The 19,547-nt window shown below is 44.3% G+C and overlaps 1 protein-coding gene across 1 annotated transcript in view; it reads left to right on the top strand.

The window, feature by feature from the left end:
* hydin (HYDIN axonemal central pair apparatus protein) overlaps nt 1-19,547 on the top strand; it is a 341,361-nt gene that overhangs the window by 286,421 nt on the left and 35,393 nt on the right. The window contains exons 71-75 of the mRNA XM_055648745.1: nt 4,564-4,702; nt 6,724-6,889; nt 8,727-8,874; nt 16,566-16,773; nt 18,825-19,046. Coding sequence (XP_055504720.1) covers nt 4,564-4,702; nt 6,724-6,889; nt 8,727-8,874; nt 16,566-16,773; nt 18,825-19,046 — 883 coding nt within the window. The remainder of the gene's footprint in view (nt 1-4,563; nt 4,703-6,723; nt 6,890-8,726; nt 8,875-16,565; nt 16,774-18,824; nt 19,047-19,547) is intronic.

A 19,547-nucleotide genomic window follows, 5' to 3' on the forward strand; every position in this document is an offset into this window, starting at 1 on the left:
CCGACGCCCGGGACATCCACTGTCCAGAGTGCTCCATGGCCAGAGCTACAGCGAGCAACACGCCGGCCCCGGCAAACACTCGTCCGTCCCGGCTCCCCGCATCTGTTTCGGCCGCTGGTTCTGCTCCCATCCCTCCTTCAGCCCCGGCTCTCCAACACTCGCGGACCATGCAGTTTATCCGAGTTTTAAAATTTTCGTTGATCACAACATTTCTCACCACTGAGCGTGAGAAATTTCTGATGCGCGTGAGGGCGTGAGAGTTTGCTTGAGGGCGTGAGTCTCACGCTCAAAGCGTGAGAGTTGGCAGCCCTGTCTAAACTAATTGCTACCTCTTCGAACATGACCTTTAAATTAATTTGAAGTAGAATTTCCCATCAATCTTTTCCAGTATGTAAGTTTCTCAAGTTGACCACATTACAAATTTTCTCAATTTTCTAACAATTTCCATCTTCAGAACATGTTTCAGGTAAATTTTTTATAATTTAATTTTTTTTTTAAATGTATGTATTTTTCTGATTTTAAATAGCTGTGATCATGAGAGACTAACTAGTGGGAAATAGAAACAAAGAAACATAGAAATTAGGTGCAGGAGTAGGCCATTCGGCCCTTCGAGCCTGCACCGCCATTCAATATGATCATGGCTGAACATCCAACTCAATGACTGGTGTACCATGACACCCAGGTCTCGCTGCATCTCCCCCTTTCCCAATCGGCCACCATTTAGATAATAGTCTGCTTTCCCGTTTTCCAACACCACTTCCCGGCTAACCTGGATTTCACTCAATTCCTCCAACTCCTTTGACCCGCGGTCCCCTGCTATTTCCGGCAAATTATTTATGTCTTCCTTAGTGAAGACGGAACCAAAGTAGTTATTCAATTGGTCCGCCATATCCTTGTTCCCCTTGATCAACTCACCTGTTTCTGATTGCAAGGGACCTACATTTGTTTTAACTAATCTCTTTCTTTTCACATATCTATAAAAACTTTTGCAGTCAGTTTTTAATGTTCCCTGCCAGTTTTCTTTCATAATCTATTTTCCCTTTTCTAATTAAGCCCTTTGTCCTCCTCTGCTGGTCTTTGAATTTCTCCCAGTCCTCCGGTATGCTGCTTTTTCTGGCTAATTTGTACGCATCATCCTTCGCTTTGATACTATCCCTGATTTCCCTTGTTATCCATGGATGTACTACCTTCCCTGATTTATTCTTTTGCCAAACTGGTATGAACAATTTTTGTAGTTCATCCATGCAGCCTTTAAATGTCTTCCATTGCATATCCACCGTCAACCCTTTTAGAATTAATTGCCAGTCAATCTTGGGCAATTCACGTCTCATACCCTCAAAGTTACCTTTCTTTAAGTTCAGAACCATTGTTTCTGAATTAACAATGTCACTCTCCATCCTAATGAAGAACTCAACCATATTATGGTCACTCTTGCCCAAGGGGGCAGGTACAACAAGATTGCTAACTAACCCTTCCTCATTACTCAATACCCAGTCTAAAATAGCCTGCTCTCTCGTTGGTTCATCTACATGTTGATTTAGATAACTATCCCGCATACATTCCAAGAAATCCTCTTCTTCAGCACCCCTGCCAATTTGATTCACCCAATCTATATGTAGATTGAAGTCACCCATTATAACTGTTTTGCCTTTGTCGCACGCATTTCTAATTTCCTGTTTGATACCATCTCCAACTTCACTACGTTGTGTTAAAGAGGGAACTGCAGATGCTGGAGAATCGAAGGTTACACAGAAAAGCTGGAGAAACTCAGCGGGTGCAGCAGCATCTATGGAGCGAAGGAAATAGGCAACGTTTCGGGCCGAAACCCTTCTTCAGACTGATCAGGGGTGGGGGTGGGTGGGGACAAGAAAGGGAAAAGGAGGAGTAGCCGGAAGGCTGGAGGGTGGGAGGAGACAGCAGGGGAGCTGAGGAAGGGGAGGAGACAGCAAGGACTAACAGAATTGGGAGAAGTCGATGTTCATGCCCCCGGGGTGCAGACTCCCCAAACGGAATATGAGGTGCTGTTCCTCCAATTTCCGGTGCTGCTCGCTGTGGCCATGGAGGAGACCCAGGACAGAGAGGTCAGAGGCGGAGTGGGAGGGGGAGTTGAAGTGCTGAGCCACCGGGAGGTCAGCTAGGGTATTGCGGACCGAGCGGAGGTGTTCGGCGAAACGATCGCCCAACCTCCGCTTGGTCTCACCGATATAGATCTGCTGACATCTAGAGCAGCGGACGCAATAGATGAGGTTGGAAGAGATGCAGGTAAACCTCTGTCGCACCTGGAACGATTGCTTGGGTCCCTGAAAGGAGTTGAGGGGGGAGGTAAAGGGACAAGTGTTGCATCTGCTGCGGCCGCAAGGGAAAGTGCCCGGGGAGGGGGTGGACCGAGAGGGAAGGGAAGAATTGACAAGGGAGTTATGGAGGGAGCGGTCTTTGCGGAAGGCAGATATGGGGGGAGATGGGAAGATGTGGCCTATCTGGACTACACTTCTTCCCACCCTGCTTCCTGTAAGGACTCCATCCCCTACTCCCAATTCCTCCGTCTACGCCGTATCTGCTCCACGGATGAGGCGTTCCACACCAGGACATCTGAAATGTCCTCACTATTCAGGGAACGGGGGTTCCCCTCCTCCACCATAAATGAGGCTCGCACCAGGGTCTCTTCCATACCCCGCAACACTGCTCTCTCTCCCCATCCCCGCACTCGCAACAAGGGCCGAGTCCCCCTAGTCCTCACCTTTCACCCCACCAGCCATCACATACAAAAAATAATCCTCCGGCAGTTTCGCCACCTCCAACGTGACCCCACTACTGGCCACATCTTCCCATCTCCCCCCATATCTGCCTTCCGCAAAGACCGCTCCCTCCATAACTCCCTTGTCAATTCTTCCCTTCCCTCTCGGTCCACCCCCTCCCCGGGCACTTTCCCTTGCGGCCGCAGCAGATGCAACACTTGTCCCTTTACCTCCCCCCTCAACTCCTTTCAGGGACCCAAGCAATCGTTCCAGGTGCGACAGAGGTTTACCTGCATCTCTTCCAACCTCATCTATTGCGTCCGCTGCTCTAGATGTCAGCAGATCTATATCGGTGAGACCAAGCGGAGGTTGGGCGATCGTTTCGCCGAACACCTCCGCTCGGTCCGCAATAACCTAGCTGACCTCCCGGTGGCTCAGCACTTCAACTCCCCCTCCCACTCCGCCTCTGACCTCTCTGTCCTGGGTCTCCTCCATGGCCACAGCGAGCAGCACCGGAAATTGGAGGAACAGCACCTCATATTCCGTTTGGGGAGTCTGCACCCCGGGGGCATGAACATCGACTTCTCCCAATTCTGTTAGTCCTTGCTGTCTCCTCCCCTTCCTCAGCTCCCCTGCTGTCTCCTCCCACCCTCCAGCCTTCCGGCTACTCCTCCTTTTCCCTTTCTTGTCCCCACCCACCCCCACCCCTGATCAGTCTGAAGAAGGGTTTCGGCCCGAAACGTTGCCTATTTCCTTCGCTCCATAGATGCTGCTGCACCCGCTGAGTTTCTCCAGCTTTTCTGTGTAACCTCCAACTTCACTACTACTGTTAGGTGGCCTGTACACAACACCCACCAGCGTTTTCTGCCCCTTAGTGTTAGTAAAATACCTTTGACAGCACGAGCTGTTGGAAGGTTTGCAGGATGTTCATGAGCATGGCCTTGCTGCTTTCTCAATGGGTTGCAGCAGGCACACTGGGAACTGCAGTGACCCCCAAAGTCACATACACTGGGAGTAATGTGACTGGGAACAATGAGTGCAGCGGCTGGGCTCTAGTCAGCGGAAAAGACATGATATATACTAGTTACCTCAAGAAACGGATCATTGGAGCTCACCGGTTGAGGTGGAGGCCGGGTGCATCTAAATTAAGCATTTAAATCTTCACATTTACCATTCAATATTTTGTACTGAATTGAAAATCCTTTTCAAATTTAAGAGGGAAGCTTTCTCTATTATTTTAAACCGTCAGATGTCAAGGAATAATTGCTCTTCAACAGAAAACAAACTCTGGCTTGCTTTTCTAAAATGGTTCATCTTTTCATGCAAATCTTTAATGTGCCAGATAATTAGCATTAAACTCATTAATGTGAGAGTGAAACATATAATCTATAGAAATAAATTCAAGGAACAAACAAATGAAGCATCAGATCAGCCAGGATCAGGGAACAAAAAATAATGATTGTGTTGTTCAGATGCCGAGCAGGATGTTTATCTGCAGCATCATCAGTTGTTATTATCTTTGATATCTGTCCTTTGCATCTAAGCACTTGAGCTGTGAATGACAGTTTAGAGTGACAAACATTACGCAACCATTACTTAAAGTCACAAATCTATATCATCTTCAGCAGGTAAAAGATTGCAGTTTCCTCATTCCCAATTAATCCACTATGTCACTAATTTACTGGTATCAAACATTGGGGCCAATGAAACATCTGTTTATGTGTTGTCGTGAATTATATTGTACTTTGCAATTAAATATCGGCTTCACTTCTTTTGGGCAAAGTGTTGGCTATTTTGCATGAAATAACTGTCTGCTTACTTTCTATAGATCCTTCTTTATAATGAATCCAACAAACAAAGACTACTCCTTTCAGTGGACATATGAGACTGCACCAGATTTACGAAGGGAACCAGCTTTCAGCTTACTGGCAGAAAAAGGATATATCACAGCAGGGAGGAAGACTGAGGTCAGTTCAGAGCCTGCATTGGAACATAGAATATAGAACATTATAGCACAGGAAAAAGCCTTACAGCCCATCATATTTGTGTTGATCATCATGCCATCTTAAACTAATTCCATCTAGCTGTGCATGGTCCATATCCCTCCATTCCCAATCTGTTCATGTGTCTGTCTAAATGCCTCTAAATGTTTCTATTGTATCTGCTTTCATGACTTCCCTTGGGAGCGCATTGCAGGCACATTCCTCTGTGTAATAAGGTTAAAGGTGCACAACTTGGTAGGCTGTTGGTATTGATTTATTATTGTCATATGCACCAAGATAGAATGAAAAGCTTTGTTTTCAGTCAAATCATACCATACATGAGTTCAATAGGGCCATATAGAAATACAACAGCTAGTGCAAGTAAACAAATATCAGATGCACAATATAGTATTAAAACATTATAGCATTACTTTACAGACAAGTGATAGACTGGGCTACATCCATAACTCTCTGCAATTTCTTGCTATTTTGGGCAGAGCTGCTGCTAAACCAAGTTTAGTCTTGTTACAGTGTTGACACAGGCCCTTCTCCCCACTGAGTCTGCGCCGAACAGCGACCCCCGCACACTGAGACTTTCCTACACACACAAGGGATAATTTTACAATTAAACCAAGTCAATTAACCAACAAACCTGTACGTCTTTGGAGTGTGAGAGGAAACTGGAGATACCAGAGAAAACTCACGCAGGCCATGAGGAGAACGCATAAACTTTATACAGACAAGCACCCATAGTGAGGATCGAACCTGGGTCTCTGGCGTTGTAAGCCAGTAACTCAACCGCTTCGCCACCATGCTGCCCTTTTAAGTTGTGATGCATCCTGATAGGATGCTTTATACTGTAACAGTTCATAAGAGTCATTGGCGACACCCCAAATTTCCTTATGGGCCTGTCCCGCTTAGGCGACTTTTTAGGCGACTACAGGAGACTACGAGGTCGCCGGATGTTGCCAGGAATCGCCTTCATGGTTGTGAGTAGTTCCCACATTCTCGGAACTAGTTGTGGCTTCATTCTGGTCAGCGCAAATTTTTCAACGTGTTTTTTAAGCATCGGGCTGCTGTAGCGGCGACTGCGGAGGCCTCAATAGGCCCGACTATGGGTGAACAGGGGACGGGACTGGACTTTTGGTGCCTTTCCCCCACAGTGGGAACCATTGTGGGGGGATGTTTTTATGTTTATTGTTAAATTCTTTAATGTTGTGTGTTATCTTTATTTGTGTGCTGCAATGGCAAGTCAAATTTCACTACACCAATTGGTGTATGTGATAATAAATGTACTTTGTATCCTTTGTATTTTCCTTGTTACATCCTCAAAAAACTCCAGAAGATTAGTCAAGCATGATTTTCCCTTCGTAAATCGGACTATTCCTGTTACTGCTATCCAAATGCGCCGCTATTTCATCTCTTATAATTGACTCCAGCATCTTCCTCACCACCGATGTCAGGCTAACTCGTCTTTAATTCCCTATTTTCTCTCTCCCTCCTTTCTTAAAAAGTGGGATAACATTAGCTACCCTCTAATTGTTGGAAGATGATCTACAATTTATGGAAATTGCAGTGCGCAGTACATATTTTTGGCTTCTGAGTGGGAGTGATATACTGTGCCGAATGAGAATTGATCTCAGTGATAAATGTGAAGAAAGATGGTTAGTATCAGTAATGACACCCTTGCCTCGATTTGGATCACTTTGTAAAACATTTTAGGCTTCTTAATTTGCCACTTTTATTCTAAAAGCTTGAAGAATATTTGTCTTTAAAGTGTTGTGGTTGTTCCTATTGGTAGTGATTTCACTCATGATAGTATCGGAGCAAAATGCAAATTGCCTGATGAACTCAGCGGGCCAAGCAGCATCTGTGGGGACAGAGGGATAGTCGACGTTTAAGATCGAGAGCCCACTTCAGGACTGAGAGTTTAAAGGGGAGAGAGGTGGTAGTATCAGCCCTGCTCCATCATTCTAAATCTTGATCTTACACTTGTTTCCCTCCAGGTCACATTTGAGTTCGTGCCTCAGCAACTGGGCATTACTGAATCATTCTGGAACTTCAAAGTTCCACAGTTCAATATCTCTGTGCCCTTCTTGTTGTGTGGAAACACCACTGAGCCAGCAGTCTCACTTGACCGCCCCAATATCAACTACAAGTATGTATTATTAGGTAGGTGGCAATGTGTCTTGATGTTACAGCCTCTATAACGGTTACATTACTGAAGCTTGTTTTCAACCAGTGCTCCACATCATCTGGATTGCTTGAACTGAGCTACTAACCTAGGATTGGAGAGATCCAGAAAATAGCTTTTCCAGATATGGGAATGAGATTTAAGATCATGGGATTATGGGAGCAAAAAGTATATTACACCTAAATGCGAGTGAGGAAATCTGGGTGTCCCTCAGTGAGTTTAAGCTATTGTGCAGGATTCCCTCTATTGCTGTCATCTGACAGTGATTCTGGTAATCTAATCTAAGTAGCTATAGAATCATAGATTCTTTAAAGGGACTCTTTCGCCCACCAAGTTACAGCCAGCCACCCATTTATACAAATTCTCTTATGTTAATCCCATATTTTCATTCCCTCCACATTCTAATCAATCATCCCACCATTACATTGCATGAATCCCCCTAGATTCTGCTCCTCATACACAAACTAGGAACAATGTTCTGTGTCTTTCCAAAGCAAAGCATCTTGGGGAGACTCACATACTGTAGTCACAAGGAGAACATGCAAACTCCCCACAGAGAGCATCAGAGGTCAAGATGGAACCTGAGCCTCTGGAGCTGTGGAACAGTGGCTCTACCTGCTTCTTAAGCAGGGGTTGTTGCATGAGAAGGGGAAAGTAAAGGAAGTGGGCGAGCAAGAAAGTAGATTGCAACTAAAGAGGAATTTAATGAGAGGAAAAGACTACGAGGCAGACTAAAGAATAAGATGTATGGACCAAACACTGAACATTAACAGCAAAGTCACGCAAACTCCCTTCTTCTTTATGATAAGAAAATCTTGCATTGGGACCTAACGTCTGTCAATTCATTGAGTTATTAGTTGGAGAGGTGAGATGCTTCCTGCCACAAATCACGCTGGGCAGGTTGATGTGATGAGTTCCGTGGTTGTGGCTGCAATTGTATTTTTGGACGCATGTGAGAATTGGGTGCCGGGTCATCACTGGCTCAGGAGGAGGTGTGGAACCTTCACTATAGGAAGGAATGGGAATAGGAATACTTTAGTGTCATATGTGACTAGGCACAATGAAATTCTTTGCTTGTATACCCAAATGTATACAAACAGCAGCCACCTACGGCGCTGACAAAGTTATATAGCACGACGGCTCATCCCTTTGTTGTCCCCAACCCCACCCCAATCTCCCCCCGTGCCAGGTTCGCCATTGTTCTTGCCCCCACCCTCACGGTGGTCCTCCACACTCTCATCGACCCTGGCAAGGCTTCACCATCTCCGAGGCCCCATTGTCGCGAGGCTTCACCACTGACATCGCTTCACCGCCTCCTTGGCCTCACCGCCAAGTGACAGCGAATAGGCATTTCTTCACAGTCTGCTCTTTCGAAGAATAACAGGTGTGAGTTGAAACACTTTGGTTTGCTCTTTAAGGATGGGATTGGTGAGTTTCCCAATCTGCATTGAGTAATGTGGGCCACTCAAATTGTCATTGCTCAGCGCTTAGATGGACATCTATGATCTTTGTGCAATGGCTGCAGGGCTATGAGGCAGTGGTATTCTTCAGCAGAGTATGGCAGCACAGATTGTTTGTCTGTGCTCAGTAATGAATAATCGTAGAGCTTCCAGACAAGGTTCGTCCTTGTTTTTATATGGTAGCTAGTTAATCAAAATATATTACATATGTCGCTGAAGGGAAACATTTTAGAAAACCGAAGTTGTCGCCCTTTGTGAAGCAGCAGCTTTAATTTCATGGCTCCCAGCCAGTTCATGAACAATGTCAACTAGTTTATGACTGGCAGTTCCCACTTTCTATTTATGTTACCCACAGGCCACAAAGTGCACGAGACTGCCTACATGATCAACAATGAAGCAACTCCCTTTAGTTTCATTTTCAGAGAGAACACTGTGCACTCCAAGGGATACAGCTGCCTTCTTATTATTGAACCAATGCAGGGAGTTGTTCCCTGTCACAGCAGGTAAGAAAAGAGCCATGATTAATGCTTATTATGCTACTAACCAGATCCCACAGCACCAAACATCGCATTGTTGAGCATTAGCCATCTGTGTCCTTTAGCATCTGGATTTATCTGAACCAGGTTGGTTTTTTGAGCAAAAAAGAAATACTTACCTAGAAACAAAATATGCTGGGAATTTCCAACAATCTGATTTAAAAAAAACTGCTGACCTGATATATTAATTTATAAATCTCTGAGGGAGTAACAAATAGGGTGGACAGAGGAGAACCAGTAAATATGATGTATTTTGATTTCCAGGATGCATTCAAAAAGGTGTCATATAGAACTTTGGTACACAAGATAACAGTACATGGGGTTAATATATTGGCATAGGTAAGGAATTGGCTAATTAACAGATTTTTGTGATCAGTAATTTGTGAGATGTTACAGTAATCTTGTTGGACTCTCGATAATTCACAATCAATAATGATGACTTGGAAGAACCAAATGTGCAGTAACCAGATTGGCAGATGCTAGTAGATAGGTCGGCTGGCAAGACGTGAGAACGACACACAACTTGCAAAGCCTCAAATACAAACAGTACACATTGGAAAAATTCAGCAGGTCAGATCTGCAGAGGAGTTTCTCACAGTTCCTATTCTATTTCAGATTTACAGAAACATCAGTTTTCTTTGAGAGGGTTATAGAGTAATACAACACATGACCGACCCTTTGGCCCAACGCGCCCATGCCAACCAAGGTCCCCATTCAAGCTGGTTCCCTTTGCCCGTTTGACCCATATCAATCAAAACCTTTCCCATCCGTGTACCAGTCCAAATGTCTTTTGAATGTTATTGTACTTGCCTCTATCGCTTCCTCAGGCAGCTTGTTCTTTGACTAACAAAAAAATAATGAAGTTTGATGGGCTCTACAGGATTTCATCCTGTTACTTAGGTTGATAATATGATTTTATTTTGGCCTTAGAATAATTATGTATCAATACATCATGATGGCATTTGACCTATTCTTCCCAGGACTCCTTGACCACTTTTCCCCATATCATATCACCGATCTTCAGATTTCACTTGTTTTAAAAATGAACTTTACCATTTTTTGGTGTCTCTCCTTCATTTAGTGGTAATATCTTTGTTACTGGCTCACAAAGTATCTACCTTTTACTGTGTTACCTTTCCTATCCTGTAATCGACGAGTACACTCTATTCAAAAACAAGACAAGATATTATAGAATGGCTTTGGTACATGAGGGGTTCAGAGGAGATTTATGAGAATGGTTCCGGGGTTGAGAGGATAGTCTGGAGAGGCCTGGATCGTTCTCCATTGAACAGAAAAGGCATAAATCCAGCATAATGATATTTTGCCATGAAAGGGTGAAGGATCTGGTGAGAGTGAATGAGGGAGGTTGTTCCTTTTGATGAAGAGATCGCATGTATAAAATCAAGGGGAAGAAATTTAATACTGACGTGATGAATATCTATATTACACATTGTGTCTTGAAACTGGAGTGCACTGCCTCATGTAGGGAGTTAGGTTTCAAAGCGACCTTTTCAGGAGGAAAATTGATAAATATATAATGAGGGGAAATTTAGCAAGGCTACGGAAAAAGGAGATAAGGAACTAATGAAGGTTACACAAAAAAGCTGGAGAAACTCAGCGGGTGCAGCAGCATCTATGGAGCGAAGGTAATAGGCAACGTTTCGGGCCGAAACCCTTCTTCAGACGGGTTGGAACTAATGAGTTGCTCTGTCCGAGGGCCAGTACAGACATCATAATAATCATAATAGACAAATAGGAACAGGAGTAGGCCATTCGGCCCTTCGAGCCAGCACCGCCATTCACTGTGATCATGGCTGATCATCCACATTCAGCACCCCATTCCTGCCTTCTCACCATATCCCTTTGCTCCGCTATCTTTAAGAGCTCTATGTAACTCTCTTGAAAGCATCCAGAGAATTGGCCTCCACTGCCTTCTGAGGCAAAGAATTCCACAGATTCACAACTCTCTGGGTAAAAAACCTTTTGCTCATCTCCGTTCTAAATGGCTGACCCCTTATTCTTAATCTGTGGCCCCTGGTTCTGGACTCCCCTAACATCGGGAACATGTTTCCTGCCTCTAGCGTGTCCAATCCTTTAATAATCTTATATGTTTCAATAAGATCGCCTCTCATCCTTCTAAATTCCAGAGTATACAATCCCAGCCGCTCCATTCTCTCAGCATATGACGGTCCCATCATCCCGGGAATTAACTTTGTGAACCTACGCTGCACCCCCTCAATAGCAAGAATGTCCTTCCACAAATTTGGAGACCAAACTGCACACAATACTCCAGGTGTAGGAGTCCTGTACAACTGCAGAAGGACATCCACCCTCAGTGCTGAGTGAGATTTAACTGATCTCACTATCCTCACATCATCGTATCTTCTCCTTGTCAAACTTGATGGAAAATATTCATTTTGTACCTCCCCTACATTCTTTGACCCGAAGCATCAATTCCCTCCTTTATCCTTGAACAGTCCTACCTTCTTCCTGGTTACCCTCTTGTTTTTAATATACATATCGAAAACCTTGATATTTTCTTTAATCCTATTTGACAACGACATTTCACGGACTCTTTTGGCTCTTCTAATTGCTCGCTTGAGTTCTTTCCTGATTACTTTATATTCCTTCAAAGACACCGCCTGATGTCAGCTTTACGAACTTCACATACGTTTCCTTTTCCTTTTGACCAAATTTACAACCTCTTTGGTCAACCAAGGTTCTCTTCCCTTGCCATCCTTATCCTTCCATCTTACTGGAACATGCCAATCCTGATCCACTAGCTTTTAAATGACTCTCGCATGTCAGATGTGCTTACCTAATAACAATTGTTCTCAATTCTCCAGAGCTGCTGTTATAGTGCTGTAATCTGCTGTAATCTGTAATTTAGTACTTTTCCCCAAAGTCCAGACAAGTCCATTCATCACGATCTTAATATTTATGGACTTGTGATCACTGTTCCCAAAATGCTCTTCCACTGAAACAGTAGTTGTCTTGGCCCAGACTCATATCCCGACACAAGGTCCAGTATGGTCCTTCCTTGAGTTGAACTATTCATACAGTGTTTCAGGAAACCCTCTTGGATACACCTAATAGTTTCTGCCCCATCCAAGCCTTTTGCACTGAGTATGTCCAAGTCATTATGGGCGAAGTTAAGATTACCCACTACACCAACCTTGTTGTTTTTGAATTTTCCGTAATCTGTCCACATATTTGTCCCTCTCCCTGCCACTACCTACTGGGAGGCCTATAATATGATCGCACTAGAGCAATTGTGTCTTTCTTATGTTTGAGTCCTAGTCATATTTCCTCAGTAGATGAATCCTCCAGTATGTCCTCTCTGACTACTGATTAGTTAAGGCCCTGTCCCACTTTCCCAAGTACTCACAAACTCTTCCAAGTTTTCCCCTTGATTCGAACTCGGGGAATGTCTGGGAATGTTGGTAGCGAGCTCGTAGAAGGCCATAGGAGTCCGTAGTTGTTCCGTAGCGGCTCGTAATGCCAGCCATAGGAACTCAGGGCATTGGGTACATCATGTTTTCAACATGTTGAAAAATGTCCATGAGTTAAAAAAATAGCCCCGGGTACCTCCGAATGGCTATTACCGTAATTGTCCGAGTTTGAATCAAGGCGAAAGCTCGGGAAAGTTCGTAAGTAACTCAGGAAAGTGGGACAGGGCCTTTAAGCAACTCCTCCACCTCTTTTACCTCCCTCTCTGGCATATTTGAAATATTGCAACCTTGGAACATTGAGCTCCCTGTCTTGTCCCTCTGCCAAATAGACTCCATAATGTCCACAATATCATTGTCCTATTGTCCATGTTGACAAAAAGAATAAAAAATAAACATATTTTCTAAATTGTGAGCAATTGCAGAGCTCTGAAATGCAGAGGACCTTGTACATAAATGGCAAAAGGCAAGAATGCAGGCACAGGAATTGGAAAACTAAAGGGTTGTCATTGTATATTTTGAACAGATTTGAATATAAATGTAGGGAAGCAATGGTTCAGTTAAATCTTCTTCTGAAACCTGGGATTGATGATGACTTGCAACCAATCAGGTTTTGTCAGTTCACTAGTGGCTAAAGAGGCCAATGTAGGAACTGCAGACTTCTTGCTGGACACACATGAGTTGCTTGATAAGGTGAGTGGATGGGTTGTTTGTGAGATGAGCTTTTCCTTACAATAATCACAGGATGTTTCTGATACTTGTGATGAATAGACTTGAGGTTTTCAGTACACTCCAGAATTCTCCTTGTCCGCTCTGAATGGTCATGAGCCACAAATATTGCAATTCTCCAAGGAGGCATAGAGCTGCTGAAATTGGCGGTGAAGAATTTAATCATTGACACCTGCCTTAGCTGATAGGTGACTCCCAAGGTATAGGAAGTGCTCCACATTCTCCAATGTCTCGCCAAGAGCATTTATAGTTGGATGAAAGTAGGGTGCAGTTGGAGGAGGTCCACAGAAGATCTTAGTCTTTTAGACGTTAATTATAAGGCCCCCTCCTCGCATGCTTCATTGAATGAGCTGATAATACATTGGTGCTTAACCTCCAATTACATGTAAACACAAGCCTCATCTGCTTACTGTTGCTCAACTACTGAGGCTCAAGTGAACTTGTTTCAGATGTGTAGTTACCCAGTATGTTGAACAGGCAGTTTTCCATTAATTCTACTTGCACGGGCAATTTGTTGAGGTGCAGTATTGTTGAGAAACGTTGCTCATCCTCTCTTCAAGCTTTCTTCTCCCACTTATCCCCCCCCCCCCCACCCCCCCTCCGCCCCCCCCCCCCCCCCCCCCCCCCCCCCCCCCCCCCCGCCGCCATAGATTCAGTCTAAAGAAGGGTCTGAAATGACCCAAAAATGAACTTGTTTTGCTTAGTTTCACTGTTTAGCCATTTGTTATCACCTTCTCCACAGCCAACAATGAACATTGTGGGCTCCACTTTATTCGTGTATCGGTGCTAATGTATTTGTATTGTTCATTATTTGCATTAGATGTTCTTTGTATCTTTTCTCTCGCTCTATTTTCCCCCCTCCCTCTCTCTCTGTCTGTAGACTCTGTTGACTGCATCCTTTCCTCATTTGCTGCTTGGCCTGAGGAGAAGCAGGTCGTGTGATTTCGATCAAAAGGCAGCCTCGCAGTTCCTTAGACACATGTGCCTGGCCTGCAGAGTGACCCAGCACTTGGTGTCTGATTTTCTAACAATGCTTGGAGACCTTGCGGCTACCTCATAAGGAAACATGGGAGGAGCTCGATTTATGTCTAGAAGAATGAGAGGAAACTTGTTGGAAAAAGACAGAATTCTGAGTAACCCCTGATTGGACAGCGAAGAAGATGTTTCTAAATAATTGGGCATAGAAAAAGGTTGGGACAAATTTTAAAACAATGAAATCGGAATTCCTTTTGATTTATGGAAATGGAAGAATAACAGGGGTACTGATCTGCAGGAAGGGGGGAGGGGATTCGCTTTGATCTGCAGTTCATTCCCATGTAAAGACAAGAATGCATAACTTGAAATAACGTCCTATAATATAGTTTTATTGTGTACAGATGTCGTCATAGCCCGCTTGAGTTCCTCTCTCACTCTGTGTTTCTCTCTCTTTTCTCTCTTGAAATCCATCGTCTGCTTTGGTGATAAAGCTGGTCGGTAATTGATCAGGGGACCCTCGCAGACTGACTCTGGCTGCAGAGTGACCAGCGCATTATGTGATTGAACACAATGAACTCTCATCGGTGATTGAGTACATGTGATTGTCTGATTTTAAGAGAAGCTGGTCGGTGATTGGACGCCCACCCCCCAGAGCCGCGGTTGATCCCGCTGAGCCAATTGGGCCAAAAAATTGACAAATAGGAAAACAACTAAAATCGGAAGCGAAACAGATTGGAACAATAGAATGCTGGAGGAACGCAGCAAAGCCAGATGGCATTCGCGGATCTGCAGTTCCTTCCAATGACCAGGAGCCACAATGGGCCAGGGTCCTAATCCATTCCCCCACCCCCCCCCCCCCTGAGTTCCCCAGCCTCTGTGTTTTTTATTTAACTCTTGAAGGAACCGCAGATAAAGCAGGAGTAACTCAGTGGGAAAGGCAGCGAATGATTCGGGAAAGCCGAGGCAGACTGAACTGAACTCAGAGGTGAGAGTAGTGGTTGTCTGCAGAGATCCAAAGGACAGATTCGCGATCCCAACCATGCCTCGTGTTCGCACTTTCAACTGGATTAGGTAGCGCAGGATAAAGCTGCAAATTCACGCACAGAATGGAAACTGGAAACTGAAAAGTAGGGGAATGGCGTCGCCCTGCGTTACCTCCCCATTTCCATCACACTGGTTGTGAGTCTTTAGAACTCTCTTCAAAACAAGGGTGAAACAGTGCATTTGAATACTTGTAACACTGAGATAAATATGGTCTTGATAATCACGGAGATGATAATTTACTGTGTGGATAAGAATGGATATTAAAGTTACAACCAGAATCCTACATGGGCAATTATAGTGGCAGTCATAATGCTAGGAATGAATCCTGCTTCAATGCATGGTGATTAAACAGTGCACCCCCTACTGCAGTTGTGGTCCCACCAAACCTTGTGTTCAGTTGCAGTAAGATCTCCTTCCTCTGAAGTAAAATTAGGTTTCAATATACCAAGGACAGAAGCATAGAAACATAGAAAATAGGTGCAGGAGTAGGCCATTCGGCCCTTCGAGCCTGCACCGCCATTCAATATGATCATGGCTGATCATCCAACAGTATCCTGTACCTACCTTCTCTCCGCACCCCCTGATCCCTTTAGCCACAAGGACCACATCTAACTCCCTCTTAAATATAGCCAATGAACTGGCCTCAATTACATTCTGTGGCAGAGAATTCCAGAGATTCACCACTCTCTGTGTAAAAAATGTTTTTCTTATCTCAGTTCTGAAAGATTTCCCCTTTATCCTTAAACTGACCCCTTGTTCTGGACTTCCCCAACATCGGGACCAATCTTCCTGCATCTAGCCTGTCTAACCCCTTAAGAATTTTGTACGTTTTTATAAGATCCCCCCTCAATCTTCTAAATTATAGCGAGTACAAGCAGAGTCTATCCAGTCTTTCTTCATATGAAAGCCCTGACATCCCAGGAATCAGTCTGGTGAACCTTCTATGTACTCCCTCTATGGCAAGAATGTCCTTCCTCAGATTAGGAGACCAAAACTATACGCAATACTCCAGGTGTGGTCTCACCAAGACCCTGTGATCACCAAGACACCAAGAAGAATGTGATGATCTTATGGAGGCACACAAGGTTCAGAGAGAATGTGATAATATAGACTGAGAGGCAGAGAGGCTGATTCTCCAGAGTCTAAAATAAGGGGTAGAGTTTCAGGATGATGGGTGGATTATTCAAGTGGGAGCTGGAGAAATCTGAGAGCAGTTGCTCTCTGGAATTCTACCCTTCAGCTCCTGGTGATCAGTGACCTGGCAGAATGTACTGCATAATCGCATCAGAGTGAACTATGTTTGTTCGGAAAATATCTGACATTTTACAGATGGTCTGTGTCTTAACTGTTAATGTATCCATAATCAGGCAGAATGAGGTGTACACGTTCTGTATTCTGACATGAAACTGTTATGTAGTCTGTGGCAAGCAGCCCACTCATGCCTGTGTGCTTCTCCCACAGAACACCTATTGTTTTTTCCTGCACTCCAACTGTCAAGGGAGATGTGAGCTTCAATGTCATATGTGATGTCAAGACAAAGGTCGCCCCCTTGACATTAAATGTTAAGATGCATGTTTACCACATGAATATTACAGTCAAGTGTGAAGCCAGTGATGGTACTGTGACTGAACTCAGTCAACAGAACATCAATGAAATCTTCTTCGGAGAGGTTAGTACTGAATGATTACTATATAATGAATAATGGTGCATTCTGAGATTAATACCCCTTCAACACCAAATAATCAGAAACCCACAAAGAGATGCCACATGGAAACAGGCCTTTCATATTTCACATGAAAGCTATGGCAGATATCATCCATAGCTTCACAAAGAAGTGATATTTACCTTTAAAAAATCTCTCAGATCTATTGATAATGGAATAATTAGTCCTTCATACCCGAAGTAACAATTCGCACATTTGAGCGTGTGCCCACACGTGTGTGTATTTGAGTCAGTGGAGAGGGCAATTATTTCTTTACATTTCTGAGTCATCCACCACGCCAGTGATATTAACCTTATTCCAAAGCAAAAGTGTTTTTATAGAAATGAATGATGTGAATTTAATGGTTGCTGGAGATGGTGTGGAATATCTGTGCAGGAATGTTAGACGTTCAAAACTATGTGAATGATCTGGGCGTTAATTTCCGAAAACGCAGTGAGTTAAGGGCCTGTCCTACCGCCATGCGATTGCATGTGTCCAGCGTGACCAGACGTGGTGGCTTGAGCCGTACGGCCTCGCGTGGTGGTCCCACTTCCAACCGCGGAGCCGTCTGGAGTTGTGTGGGGCTGGTCCCGACATCATACTCACCAATAAGCTGGGCAGGAGGCGGGCCGACTGAATTTGGGCGTCGCACAGCGTCGGGCGGTTACGTCATCACGCAACGGCACGCCGGGCGGTGACGTCATTGCGCAACGCCACGCGCTGGGCGTACGCCGTCAAGATGCTGCGTACGGTGTCGAGGCGGTGCGTGCGTACGGCATCGAGACGGTGCGTACGGCATCGAGACAGTGCGTACGGCCTCAATGTGGCTGCGGGCCTACAGGCCGTTGCCGCGCGGAATATTTGGATAGTGTCAGTTTTTCGGCGCCCCGCACAATGTCGGGACCAGCCCCACACAACTCCATACTGCTCTGGCGATCGAAGTGGGACCGGCCCCGCGAGGCCGTATGGCTCAAGTGACCACGTTAGGTCGCGCTCACCGCATGCAGTCGCATGCTGGTGGGACAAGCCCTTTAGTTGCAGACTATGCCCTTGGGGATTGCTCTTGTACTGACGGTGCTGAGACTTTGCTCTTCAGCTTGCTACATCTCACCACTGGAAAATTCATGACCTCTGCAACGACCGGTTACTGTCTTGTGGTAAAATCCATTGTGTATTTCTTTAACATATTATTAACATGCACATCATAACCTCGTAAATTACTGAGTTAAAATATAGCACATAGTTTCAAAAACAACTGGTTAATATGTCAGTGAAATTTACATTTCATCACCCAGTTTCTACAAAATTTCATCTTCAGCTGTAATGATGTATCCATATCTTCCTAAAAACTAACAGTATACTCAAAATTATTCTACAGGCACAGGGGGAAACTTTGAACTGGGGAAACCCTAAACCTTCAAACCTATTTATCCTCTCACTGGGTGTTGATTGATATGTATTTTAGTTGCAGTTATCAAACTTTCAACAGGTGAGGGGGTTCCATATTTTCACTAATTATTTTTTAACATTACCTTTTGAGAAAATAATCAGAGAGCCACACTGTGATGCAGCATGGAGACAAGCCCTTTGGCCCATCATGTCTGTGCCATCCTTCAACACCCATATATACTGATTTGACATGAATCCCATTTTCTATTCTCCCCACATTCTCATCAATTTTACAAAATCTACCACCCACTTACACACTAGTAGCAATTTGCAGTGGCCTCTTAACCAATGCACATGTCTTTGAGATGTGGGAGGAAACTAGAGCACCTGGGAAAACTCATGCAGTCACAGAAAGAACGTACAAACTCCACAAAAACAGCAACTAAGGTTGGTTGAACCTGGGTCTTTTGCGCTGTGGGGCAGAGACTCTACTACCTGAGCTATTCTTCTACCTGATGAACTTTATCTTTTAAGTAAACTGCTATACGTTTGATGAGATGAAAGATGGATTATTAAACCGACATGTTGAAGAGTCTGTGATCTCTGTACTGTTGTCAATTTGTTTACAGGTGGAACTGAATGATCAGATTTCCTATTATTTTGTCATTGAAAATAATGGGACATTTAACTTTGACATTGAATGGGAGCTGACTGGTCCTCCGAGATCTTTGAGCTGTCTGAAACTAACATGCAAGGAGAACAGAATTGAAGCAGGAAACAATGCCCCAGCAAAGATCGAGTTCCACCCTGATCACAAGTTGGTGCTAAAGGATGTGAAACTAACACTGAAGGTAGTTAAGAAAAGACCCACATGCACGACCACAGATTGCTGAATCAGAACTGTGTGCTGAAGTTACAAGACATTTCCAGATGCTAGTTTTCAAAAAAACACTCAAAGTGCTGGAGTAACTCAGTAGGTCAGCCATCATGTCTGGAGAACATGGATAGGTGACATTTCGGTTCAGGATTCTTCTTCAGGCTGGAATCTGAAGGAGTCCCAACCAGAAATATCATCCATCCATGTTATCCAGAGATGCTGCCTGACCTGCTGAGTTAATTAAGCACTTGTGTATTTTATTATACTGAAGTCTGTCAGTAAGAGAAGGCAACCTGCAACAGCCTCTGAAATAAATGTGGATGGATTTATTTTCTAATTGGCTCGCAGTTGTAAATTTACCTTAAACCATTGTTCTAATTCCATGGATTTGATTGTCTTCACAAATAAAGATTTCCATTTTGATTTATTTTTGGAGGAAGATATCCAGTGGTAAACAGGTACAATGCCAAACTAC

Source organism: Leucoraja erinacea, chromosome 17 (assembly GCF_028641065.1).
Source record: "Leucoraja erinacea ecotype New England chromosome 17, Leri_hhj_1, whole genome shotgun sequence".
NCBI lineage: Eukaryota > Metazoa > Chordata > Chondrichthyes > Rajiformes > Rajidae > Leucoraja > Leucoraja erinaceus.